Source organism: Nesoenas mayeri, assembly GCF_963082525.1.
Source record: "Nesoenas mayeri genome assembly, chromosome: 3".
NCBI classification, from domain to species: Eukaryota; Metazoa; Chordata; class Aves; order Columbiformes; family Columbidae; genus Nesoenas; species Nesoenas mayeri.
Window position 1 is genome coordinate 69,950,125 of NC_137544.1, and position 12,464 is coordinate 69,962,588.

Genomic DNA, 12,464 nt, shown 5'->3' on the forward strand with positions numbered 1-12,464 from the left:
GTCCACAGGCAACCCCCTTTTATCTGTGGTCTGTTTTGTTCCTGATCTGTCTAGCACCCATGACAACATCATTTTTAGGAAACAGAGCCTTCATTCTGTTCTGTATATAGAAATCCTCTCCACCTTGCCAGGCTCACCCTTTTTTCATCATCTCCACTGCTTATTTGAACCACTCCCCTGTAGTCCATTTCTCCTGCCTTGTATCTTTTGAGGTCCCTTCCGATCCCTTACACCTGCCACTTTCTTTCAGTTCTGCTTTTTTACTTCCAGCTAATATACAAGTCTGAATCAAGCCATGAGATAAATAAGCAGCCAACCACTAGTCACATTGATTTTAATTTACAATAAAACAAGACCTCCCAATTATTTTTAACACCTTTACATCTGTAGGCACAGGACTTCACACACATTGACCCAGCATTACTTCTTACTGTTTCCTCGTTCATATTCTGCATCTTGTTTCAAATTAGGTTTTAACCTCTTTTGGGTGACTGCTAAAAATTTTGCGACACAGATTGGAGTGTTTTGGCACAAACTTGAAAGAAAAGTCTTCTGCAAAATTTAGATACTTCGAGAATGAATTAGAAAGACTGGTGCTATAATTGTGAATTTCCTCCTTTTCAAAAAGAAATCATTTCCACACTCAGAGTTTTCATTATTTGCACAGTACTGTTGCTAGCCTCAGATGTCACAACGGAAAGCAAAACAAGGCTTTAATGGTGTCCAGATCACTGGTTCCACTGTAGAGAGACTTGAGCTGCAGCCAGACAAGTTAGCCCCAAAGTGCAACAGAGGCTAGTCCTCCCATGCACACGTACAGATGCCACTTTAAGAGAAGAGTCTATTTCAAAAATGCATGACATATAACAACAACAACAAAAAAACCCCCATCATGTCCATGTTCAGCACATATTTCACCTAGAATTTATCATATCTTCAACTCATAGTAAAGTCTTACTTGATGCACAGGCCTTGGGGGCAGAAGCGTCTTCACACAGAGCAGAAAAAAGCCATGAGCCCTGCATTCCTTTTATAACCATTTAGAAAAAATTCTTCTTCACGCATTTAACAAAGCACAGAGAGGAGAACATTGTTATTTTATACAATTCAGCAGTGGAAGAATAGGAAATTGTCTTTGTTTAATCAGATATTAAGCTTAAGAACTTGCAATGGAGTGTGACTTGATTTTTTAAGGTACAGTAAGGTGTTAGAGCTTCATTTTTATTTTTTTTTTTTCAAAAGTTCATTACAACAAATATTTGAAAACAGAATCGTTGGTTTTGTAGTGTTTAGCAGTATCATAACATGAATGTTTTCAGTTATATTTAAAGTGAGACTGAAAGGTGGTAGAGGAAAAATTCATTTTGGAAACCGTTACACTATGACGGCCTTTGACATGCTCTACTTCCTTTGGTAGCTGAAAAAATCTCACAGTATTATGTAAAATCACAGGCAAGTTAAGCGATTATGCTTCATGTGCACAGTGCATAGAAGCATACCATCACAGAAAAAGATGGAGAATATCAGCTAACAGGATGCTGAACAAGGGCAGGCCATGCCCAAGCACCTGCATCTGCATTCTCAGTGGCTGCAAGCCAGGACAACATGCGTAGTCAAGAACTGGTTATAGACCTTCTCCACACAGCAGGCAGTCTTGTCCACAACACAACACAACTCTGGCAATTTTAACCAGACTGTAACAGGATGAAGAAGGGTGAACAATCTTCTACTTCACAGCTGCATAGAGCCAACAAGTGAAGTGTGAAATAACAGCTTAATCTTGGTATGATTGACTACATATAAAGCAAGGTAATGCAGAAATAAGTCTATTTACACACAGCACTGCCTCATGCTGCCAGCTTCCCGCAGCCTCCTTTTAGCTCTTCCACCTACACTATATTACTTGTTTGGGTTTTTTTGCCAACAGAAAGTATAATATTAACTTCTAGGTAGTACCATTACAGACTACTCTCAGCATTTCACAAAGAGCCACATCTCTACAGATGAGTTGCCTGACTGACCAGAATCATATTAACATTGGTAAGTGACATGTCTTCTTCAACAGACAAAAGCTTCCACAATATATTGTTGTCTTCCTAATGATTAAAGCGAGCAGCTTGCTATCAGATACTTTAAAACTGTCTTGTTTCATTTAAATTCAATGTTCAGATTAACAGCACTGCTGAAAGCAGCACTTTTTTCATTATAAACCTTTCAAGCCCGATGAACTTAGACCACAGACAACATTCCCAAACCAGAGTGAACAATTTAATAACTGAACTGCCTGCCTGGTTCTGTGCATATCAAAATTACAGTGTTAAATGAGGCAACTGAAGGAAAAAAATATTAAAATATTCAGTAGAAAGATGACACATGAACAGCGTTCACATCAGGTAAACAGGACAAAGGAAATTCATATATCTTAGAAACATAAACCCTTTTAGCCAGTGATTTCAACGTTTAGCTGCCAAAGATCGAAATATATTAGTTTTCAAAAGAGGTCTTGGGTCTCCCCATCCTTTCCTCCTGTTTTCCCTCAATACCCTGCACCCTTAAGGCAGACCGAACCCTGCTCTTCTCTGTCCCTCCCACCTCCCCAGAGGAGATGTGTGAGATATGCAAAGACAGGAACAGGCAGACAATGTTGTACTCAGCTTTTTAGACATAGAAAAAGGATCTTACTTCTAGATTTTAGACAAGCTAAGGTGTCCACATATTAAAAAGGACCATAAGTGACGACAGTTAGTCTCGTCAGTTATTTCTCAGGTTTCCAGTGTGTGGCCTACACAGGAAGGTAGTCCTCCCATGGGCAGCAGGAGAGTGAGAAGAGGTGATCCAAGTGTGACAACTTCTTGGATTGCTGGAAAAGTAGTAGGAAGGCAGCAGGCAGGGATAGAAGACAGTGCAGTCCAGGATGGTTTTACTTTGAGACAAGTAGATTAAATTGTTTGGTTGGACAATCACGCAACACGACTTGGTTTAATCAAGCATACACTTCCTGAACATGGTCACCCTCCAAGGTTTAATATACTTCCTGAATATGGTCACCTTCCAAGGACATCTAAGAGCCCTCAGTGCTACAGATGTCCACAAAATATATATTTCAAACCTTAGAGAAAAAAAAAAAATCTGCTTCCTTCACACACTTGACTTCTAAAATACCGTTTTTCAAACACCTTCCAATAAGGCTGCTGGTTTCCTCTCTCTAGTAGATAGCTTTGCTTTATAACATTTGCCATTGAGAAGAGGGACGAACAACAGCAGTATTATCTAGTTTCTCACCTGCATCTGTTTCCTGAGTTCCCTTATGCAGACACTGTCCTGAGCAGTGTTCTCACGTTGGGATGCATCTGCTAGAACGTTAACTGTTGTTTCTGCTTCTTGAAGCCACTTGATGAAGCTCTCCAGATCCTTGTGTGAGGCCTGCACTGTCTTCAGCTCTGTCTCCAAGAAATTCTGCCTATCAACAGCTCTGAAAACAAGACAAGTGTCAGAATACTACCACATCACATGCGTCATAACAAAACCACTAAAAGGAGATCCAAAAGTTGTCTCTATTAAGAAACTATACATCTGTCACAGTTTATCATTATTAACATCACTGTTTCTCAGGTTATTATATCCATAGCTACCTATAGATGTTCTGAACTGGTTATATATGTCACAACATCTTTTAAAAAGTCATATAGAAAAAAATAAATTATTAATTAAAAACTTAACTTTTCTTTTTTGAGTGGTACCATCACAGACTTACGGCACCCTAAATGGTAGAAGTGTTATTCCCATGTGTGAAAAGTGTGAATGCTTTTCCTCATCAACAAAAATTATACAGAGTAGAAACACTGAGGGCTTGGGGGATTTTTTTGGTCCTCTTTTACAGTGAACAGAAACATTTCCCTAAATTTGTAAGAGTTAAAGTGCTGAGAGATGAAAAGTCAAACACTTGGTTCCCTCTGCTAAAATACAAGACTTTTGACACTATCACTCAAACACACAGAATATACACTGCCATCATAACAGTCTAGACATGCTCATCATGCTTAAATCTAGAAATGACTGGCATAACATTGTTCAAATTTTCGATTAGTCCAAAAGATTGCGGGCTGGTACAAACACAAAGGTGTTTGCTTTTTGTTTTAAGGGGAATTTTACAATGTGAGGAACTCATTTAAAACCTTTGGATTATATTGTTGGTAAGCAACTTAGAAAAATTTCCTCAGAGAAAGGACCACATTATGCTTCTGCATAACAGAACTGTTTCCTTTTCATTGAAATGAAACTCAGATGGGAAACTGTTACAGTCAGCAATTGTAAAAGCTTTGATTAACAATGTTAATTAAAGCACGACGAGCTAAATTTTACCCAATTGAGGCTGTTATTCTGCAATATCCCTTTTCCCCAAAACAGGAAGAAAGAAAGAAACGGTTTGTTCCACACCAGCACGCTGCACAGGGCCACTGTCTAGAATGCTGCTGATACGTAAGTAGGAAGTTCAATTTTATTCTCACATCAAGAACTAACCATATTGTGATATTTCTAAGGTTTTAAGGGTAAAGTAATATTTAATTGCAAGTAAGACAAGGCCAAAACACTCAGCATTTGATATTTCAACATGAATTGAACATGTTTTTCCAGAGAAGCCCAAACTTGTGTGTCTTCCGCCTCCTATTCTGCTTAGGCTTTCTTTCTTCCTTGCCATGCTGTGGCAACTGTACTGCTCAGCAGTATGAGGAATCACCATGTTTAGAATCACAAATTTCAAAAGCAGTCAAAATATTCTTTTTAGAAAAGAAGCTGCAGGTGTTCTGTACCATTCAAGATGACATTTCCAAACCAGTATTCTGTTTTACTAGCACATCAGAAAAGACAGGTGCAAGGAGAAGCTGTTTTCCTTCAAGAGCAGTAAGAAAATCTCATGCAACCCCAATTTTGCTAGGCTTACATTCCTAAGCATTAACGTAACCAACTGAATTTTCTACATCCTACTTGCAAAAAGACAGTGTTGCTACTCCCCTTCAGGAGCTTAGGTCTTACATCACTTGTTAATAATTGCTTTATCTAAAATAAGAGTGTGTGAATCATTCCTGACTTCATGCTTGCCCAAGTTTTGCCTACTGGTAAATGACTAGCAGGGTACGAAGCCTTCATTCTTGCTTCTCACGTGAAGGTCTGCAACGCTTCACCCACTCTTAAGAAAAAAATCATAAATTGCATGCTATGGATTACAAATGGTTTGACAGATATTGCCTATAAAAGATAAAAAGCACCAGCTCAAAAATTAGATCACATCAAAGAATTGCAAGAAAAATGTAAAGTAAAAGCAGTTATGTGCCCTGATATCAAAACCCTCTCCCTCTGCAGGGATTTTCTTGCCTAGCAGGGGGTTAAGGCCAAAGGTGGAAGAACAGGAGTCACAACAGGAAGAACAGACTGGTAATAAAGGTGACCTTCAAAGAAAAAGAAAAGCCCCAAAGGATGAAACACTCTAAGTGACCCAGATCTCTGAGTCGAAGTACTGATGTACTAGACGGGAATTGAGACAATCTGAACTTTGTAGCTAATAACATTCATTGAAGAATGTCGTCTTCAGCATAAAGTTCTTATTTCTCAAACTTGCTGCTTGGTACAAATTAAAGGGAAGAATAAAATCCTCTTACAGTCCCACTGTATTCTAATAAAAGCTGAAAATCATTCCTTTCACTAAATGCCTACTCCAGCATCATAAATCAACAGATTTACTATTAACGTTCTAAGATTACATGGGTTCTTCTAAAGAGGACCTGTTTAGCAGTAGGGAACAACACTTTTACAGTGCAGACACAAATACTCTAATTTCCTTCCAGTAAAAGCCAAAAATGTAAAATAGAAAATGATGGACATTTCTGTACTGCAGGTTAACAACAACCCCATACTATAAAGAGATGACTCAGATTTTCAAATTATTCTAATACAATTTGAACAGCCTTAAAAGACAGAGGGTCTTTGCAGGATGTATGAATTAAATATAAGTAGAATCTGAAGAATCCTTTACAAATGCAGCTAACTTCATGTACCATGGTGATAGTGGAGGTCTAAGCAGATTCCATTAGCAAAAATGTGTCCAAGAAAATTGTAACTCTACTATTCAAGTTTTCATGGCACTGTTTCAGCTTTCTGTTCCACCCAATTATTTTCTCAGATTTGAACTAAAAATCTACAATGCATACAAGTGCATGATCAAAAGAAACTCAGAAAATAACATCCAAGACAGTATAGACAGCAGTTCTAATCCATTACTGAGGTAGCAAAACCACACTGAATTACAACAGTTTCACCCTGAAGTATAAAAATAGAACATAAATAGCCACTGGGCAGAGTATCCAATTTACACAACGTCAGGCTGGGGAGCTTCAATCTTTTAATGCCAACAGTTTTAAAATAAGCTCCTTAACTTTACATGCCATGGTTACAGTCTTCCTGGTAGTGTTCTTGGGCTATTCAGACCATGATTCTTCCACAACCTCCAAGCATGGGAACAAACTGGTATTTTAAAGCATTACGCTATAAATACAGAACTGTGCTTAGAGAAGCCATAAGGCCACATGTGCTCCATGTACAACCCTTGCATATCCTGAGATGTGGCACACAGAGTAAGCCTTGCCGCTCAAGATTCACTAGTATTTCCATTTATTGCATTTAAAAATTAAAACCTTTATTCCCTTTAAAAGGTGTTTTCACTGCACATTCTCCCCTTTTAATTCTACTCTGCTGCTCCACACTCTGGTTACTCACTGACTCTTGTAGTTCTCCTTTACATTCTGTCCCAGGCTAAAAGACAAAGCAGATACTCCTCTTCCTAGGGCTGCAGACTGCAAAACAGTAGCCCCACTGATGGTTGTACAGGAGCTTCAGTTATACACAACAGAACACAATTCCTAATTACTCCAGACTTCAAGCAGATCCAAAAATAATTAAGAGGCTTCCAGGCAGGAGCTCTTCTTCCTGTTCACCTATCCTGAGTGGTGGGCAGTTTTATGACAGTTCTAGCTAAAATGCTGCCAAGTTTGAACGTGAATGAAACTACCACAGAGCTGCAGTCTACTATTACTGCTAATCCAACAAGGAGCTGTTTCCCCTCACCCTCTAATTGCATCTTCAACCCCAGATGTCATAATGACATTTGGATGAAGTTGTTTTGGAAAAATTATTAGTTTGAGGAAAGAAAGTATGATCTGATGGTAAAAACGCTCTTTAATCTTAAATCTGATGGTAAAAAAGCTCCCTGATCTTAATGCAAACAAATGATCAGGAAGGGCCATTTCAGGAGATCAATTCATCACTATGACCTAATTCAGAAAAAATAAAAGTAAAAAGGAAATTTTGTCATACGCCAAAGCCTTTCACAAAGTCTACTGGAAGTTCTCTGAAGAACCATGGAAAGGAGTTGTCCACATCACACAGAATAACTATGAAAGATTTTACTCACTTGAAAAATCCTATCTTATGTCTTGAAACATTTAGAGATTAACAAACTTCTTTTCTCTCTCAGATGATCACACAAAATGAGTCATACAAAGTTTTGTCTGTTTTGTACTTCATCTCTCAATGGACATAACCAGGAAACCAGATGCCACATAAAAAGTACAAAATTACAGAAGCACCATTTTCCTTGAAAGAAGAATAAGACCACATTCTGCTCTGATTCCTTCATTACTTACTTTTGCCACTGAAAAGTTCTCCTCCTCTCACTCCCCAGGACACAATATCAACTTCAAAGTTTTCATTACCTGGGATTTTTATTCCCTTAACTGACATCTCATTATAAAGCAGTTGCCCCTTTTACATGCACATGTATGCACACATACATACAGAGTTAGGTTGTCATTTCCCCCACTCCCATATACACAGGATCAATTTTCTCTTCTGTCCCTCCAGCCACAAAGCATATTGTCCTTTGAGCTGCAGGCACTGAGTCAGACACTATTCTGAATTTTAACTGTCTATCAAACACTAAAAATAATTTCTGCAGAGATTAGATTACTTTGCAGGAAAAAACATGCAGAGGGAAATACCATATTTTCATTAAGACACATTTGCAAATATATTGTAATAGAGGATGACTATAAAGTAAGTTTCAAGCAAGTCTTGCTTCCTGTAGCTCAAGTGCTTGCTAGATAGCATCCTAGCTTGGTAGAAGTATCCCACTCCGGAACACAAAGCACAACCCCATTCAGGGAACGTTTCCATCAGATGAAAGGCCATGGTGGATTAGTGCATTGGAAGAACAAGTTGCATACTTACAGCCTTATGAAAAGAAAGCACAGCAACAAACTACAAATACATGAAGCGTATCAGCATCAGGGAACAGGAGAGGAACTGTTCAAAGATACTTAGAGAATAATAGCCACAGGCAAAGCTGAGACCAAACATTAGAGATCAGAGAAATTTTTTTTTTCCTTAAAAAAACCCACCACATAAATGGGAAGTCATCCAGAAGCCTTCCATGGTGAACTGTGGAAATTTCCATCATCAAAATTCAAAACAACTTCACTGTAATTGAGTAACTATCCATAGTAATCCTAAATGCTGCAGTAAAACAGTCAGAGACTGCAGAACGTGTCTACATAGGACACAAGTTTAATACAAACAGCTTATAATTACCTTTGGTTCAGATTAACCCAACAAGTGTTCATTTGGTCAGTGGTTTCCTTCACTCTCCTCGTGTCATCATCACGATACTCTCGAAGAAGTTTATTAGACAGATCATTGAATGCAGCTACCGTGATGTCACCTCTATGCAAATCCTGTACTAACAGCTGAAAAGGAATACCAGAATGAGACAGAGTAAAATAAAAATCAGAATATTTTTCACACTATGCTTTTTATACTACAACACCCTCATTCTTCTGCTTTTTAATAAAAAATATGCATATTTTTAATCTGAAAGAAAAATCTTAAAAATAAAATCTACAGATACTAAGTGTCCTGACAATGAACCAATCAAAAGACAAATAGATTAGGAAAAACTATATTCACCAGAACCGCCAAGAGCTAGAAAAATCATCTTGTGTTTTACTGGCAAGAGAAGTAAAAACACTTCAATATTTTTAATAGCATGAATAAGTTCAAATTATGATAATAGTGACATAGGCAGCTGCTAAAAGTAGCATAAATGAAGTGTGCCGCATGAGAATTTTATTTCAGTTTTGTGGATTTGTTTTTGTTTTTAAACAAAGAAAATCCATTAGATGTGTTTGTTTATTGTGGCAGAATATTCATAAGGTTCCATGACTTTACAGAATCCTGAACTTTCCAGATGAAAAAAAATATATTTGCATATATATATGTCCAGTTTTATCTTACATTCTCTCTATTATATGTTTAGGCACAGGCCTACTTTCACTTAAGAAAGCAAAGCAGACCTAATAGTCCATGTACAATCCTCTGCTCATGTAGAGAGAGACGATGAAAAGCACACAATTTTACTGTTTACTGAAATAGCTACGGATAAGTGAGGATTTCTCACAATCATACTCTCTGCTTCATTGTGCACTGAGCTGCGCCATACATTGTCCCTTCATGAATATATATGTGTGTGTGTGTACATACATGTGTATATACACACACATACACTTTAAAAAAAAAAAAGCCCTGTTCTAAATCTTGCACTGATAAGAGGCCTTTCTCATTGATTTGTCTCTTTAGTTCTCACCCTGTGCCACCTACAGCCTGCCCTTTTGCTGACAGCCATCAGGACAATGAACATCAGACTTATTGATTTATCACAGAAGGCTTGCTGTGATACGAAAAGCAGTGAAGAAGTGAAGATTCCATGGAATTGGGAAAAGAAAGAAAAAAAAAAGTGTTGAATATGCCTGGCACACATCAGAAGTGAAATTCAAGATAATTTTAAATAACCTAGTCCAGTCCTGGATTTACTAAACTACTGTTAATAGGCTTCAGTGAAGTAATACATGCTACATTCTGTGGCTATGTGATTAAACTTTTATTGGTCTGAGGTTCAAGCTTTTTGCATAATATTTGATGCAACATTGTACTTATTTCAACCACACTTATAAAAAGGCACACATGCCACCTGTTTCCCTCCGAGAAAGTGAGTCTCAGGAAGTCTGATATACAAAATAGAGACAATTTAGAATACATCATGCCCCAAAAGAGACAGAATTGTCACATCAGTCCTATAACTAGACCGTATATTCACACATCAATTGAATCCACTGGCATTGCATAGACTAAGGAGTCTGGTAGGGGGAAAAAAAAATAGCATAGGTGGTCTTACTTTGTTGTCTGAGATCTGTTTGGCAAGTGCCTCTCTCGGGGCCTGCAGGAGCATCCGCAGGCGGATCTCACACTGCTCCATGAGGCGCTCCATTTCTTGCCTCTGCTCGTCCCACCACAGGCTGTCTGCCAGCATGTGCTTCAGCTGCTGCTGCCGCAGCTCCACGCTGTGCTGTGTGCTGTCCCACTGGTTCTTCACCTTCTCCACTGGGGACGACAATGCAGAATGTGAAAAACCCAAGGCAACAAACAAGTAGCCAGAACTATTACTTAATTCTCAGGACAAGAGAAAAAGACTCAAATAGAGTAGTTTCCATATTCAGTATTTTATTTCCCATTGTATTTCACACAATCACACTAGCAAATGAAAAATGCAGGCGTTTGGCTACCTCTTGTTTAAGCAGGTCATCATACAGGTAACAACTATTGTTTCTGGAATATTTCAAGGGCATTATTTTACTTTTTAAGTACGCACATGTGGGAGGCAAATCTACCACAGCTGCACAGGTGGCAAATATGCCACCAGAAGGGCTCCAAGGAGCACAGTTTTAGGGTGATGGCTATACCGGCAAGTCATCTTTGTGCATCTGCAACTTAAACCAGTACATATAAACAAATGAATAAATACATACTGTTTAGATCTGGATAGCTTATACAAAGTGAACTAGGCTTTCCAGACCACTGTGTGTTGAAGGCAGTCTGGTGGTATGAGCACTACAATTTTGGCCAAGGTAGAAACACTCCAGTAACAGCCTACTTTGTCACTTTCATTCCACCACAGGTTTCTACAGGCTTGTGTAGGTTACACAGCAGAACAGGGCAGTTATTGATCACATCCCATTTACTTCAAGCATCCTGTTCCTCACTCAATAAATACTGTTACATTAGATGATCGACAAACAGGCTTTAACCTTTAATAAACAAAGGGTGAAAAAGACAACATGACAAGAGCCCAGGACAAAAAAAAAACTGAGTCAAGGAAAGCAGTAAGTCTACCTCCAGAAAGAAATCGATAACATTGTACCTTTTTCGTAATACTTACAGACCATTTTAAAAAAGCATATACTTAAAAGTCTATAGAGGTAGAAAAAGGTTTCCCTATCACCAGTCATGACAGTTATTAGGGACACATTATATCATTAGAAAAACTAAAGAATAAAAAAGCAAATGTAGAAAAGCAAAACACAACAAAAAGAACCCAGCTAGATTTCTCGAGTATTTCTGTACTCTGAGCAACAACAAGTTAGCAGTCTTCACCACATCCCATATATTTATCTTACCAGTAAGTATGCAATCTTATTAGAAAACTAACATACTTGATAGTCAGTTCACTTCCACAAATTAAAAATCCCAAAGGACGTGCTTTAGCCAAACCCACTTAAGCCAACTTGACCCTTTGCTTTTTTTTTTTTTTAATATTTTTTAAGCTTTTGTAATTATACATAGCCATTATACTTGATCTGCTTGGGAAGATCTCTTAACTTTAACTTCAATACATTCAACAATATTCTGTTTAGTGTCACAAAGCTCTCAAAGACTGTGACAGCAAAGCTCGCCTGTTAGAATAACTGTATGACTGGGGGACATACCCAATAACTCTGTGCCATGTAGATTCACCAATTTCAATCCACGGGAAATTTCTGGATTAATTTTCAGGCATGACATAGGCCATGCTGAAAGAGAACTTAGAAGAAAGCTTCAGTCCCCCAATGGTAAATAATAATATGGGGGTTTATTTTAAAAAAAAAAAAAAAAAAGTTCCTATATTGTATAAAGAGTATGTTCAAAAACAGCAGCTGCTTGGAGAGATCAGTGGTTTCACCCAAAACAAAACCAGCAGTAGTGAAAAAAAGTCTATAACCCTTTGCGCTGGCTAATGAACTGCAGAGAAAAACCTCTTAAGTGTTCAGGTTCTCCCTACAAAGCTGGAAGGAGAAAATATCCCTGAGAAACAGCTGCCTACAAGAACAACTTGGTTGAAATTGACAGGTACTTGATTTTTACATAGCAGTACTATCATTATAAAAAGATTATTTCTTTATATATTTTTCCCTGTTAATGGCCAGGTTAACCTTATTCTCCACATTACTGACATATTTCCCCTTTTCAGTCTTCAGCAAAACAGGACAGAAAAACAGGGAAACTCTTGGTAGCCTCAGCATTGAGCAGGTTTAAAAGGTAGGTTC

At 38.0% G+C, this 12,464-nt stretch overlaps 1 protein-coding gene across 1 annotated transcript in view; it reads right to left on the reverse strand.

Annotated features, from left to right (window-relative positions):
• UTRN (utrophin) overlaps positions 1–12,464 on the reverse strand; it is a gene marked incomplete at its 3' end in the record, with an annotated part of 368,119 nt that overhangs the window by 201,885 nt on the left and 153,770 nt on the right. Inside the window, exons 50-52 of the mRNA XM_080341440.1 lie at positions 10,280–10,485; positions 8,641–8,795; positions 3,283–3,472 (exon numbers count right to left, since the gene is read on the reverse strand). Of these exons, the coding sequence (XP_080197566.1) occupies positions 3,283–3,472; positions 8,641–8,795; positions 10,280–10,485 (551 nt within the window). The remainder of the gene's footprint in view (positions 1–3,282; positions 3,473–8,640; positions 8,796–10,279; positions 10,486–12,464) is intronic.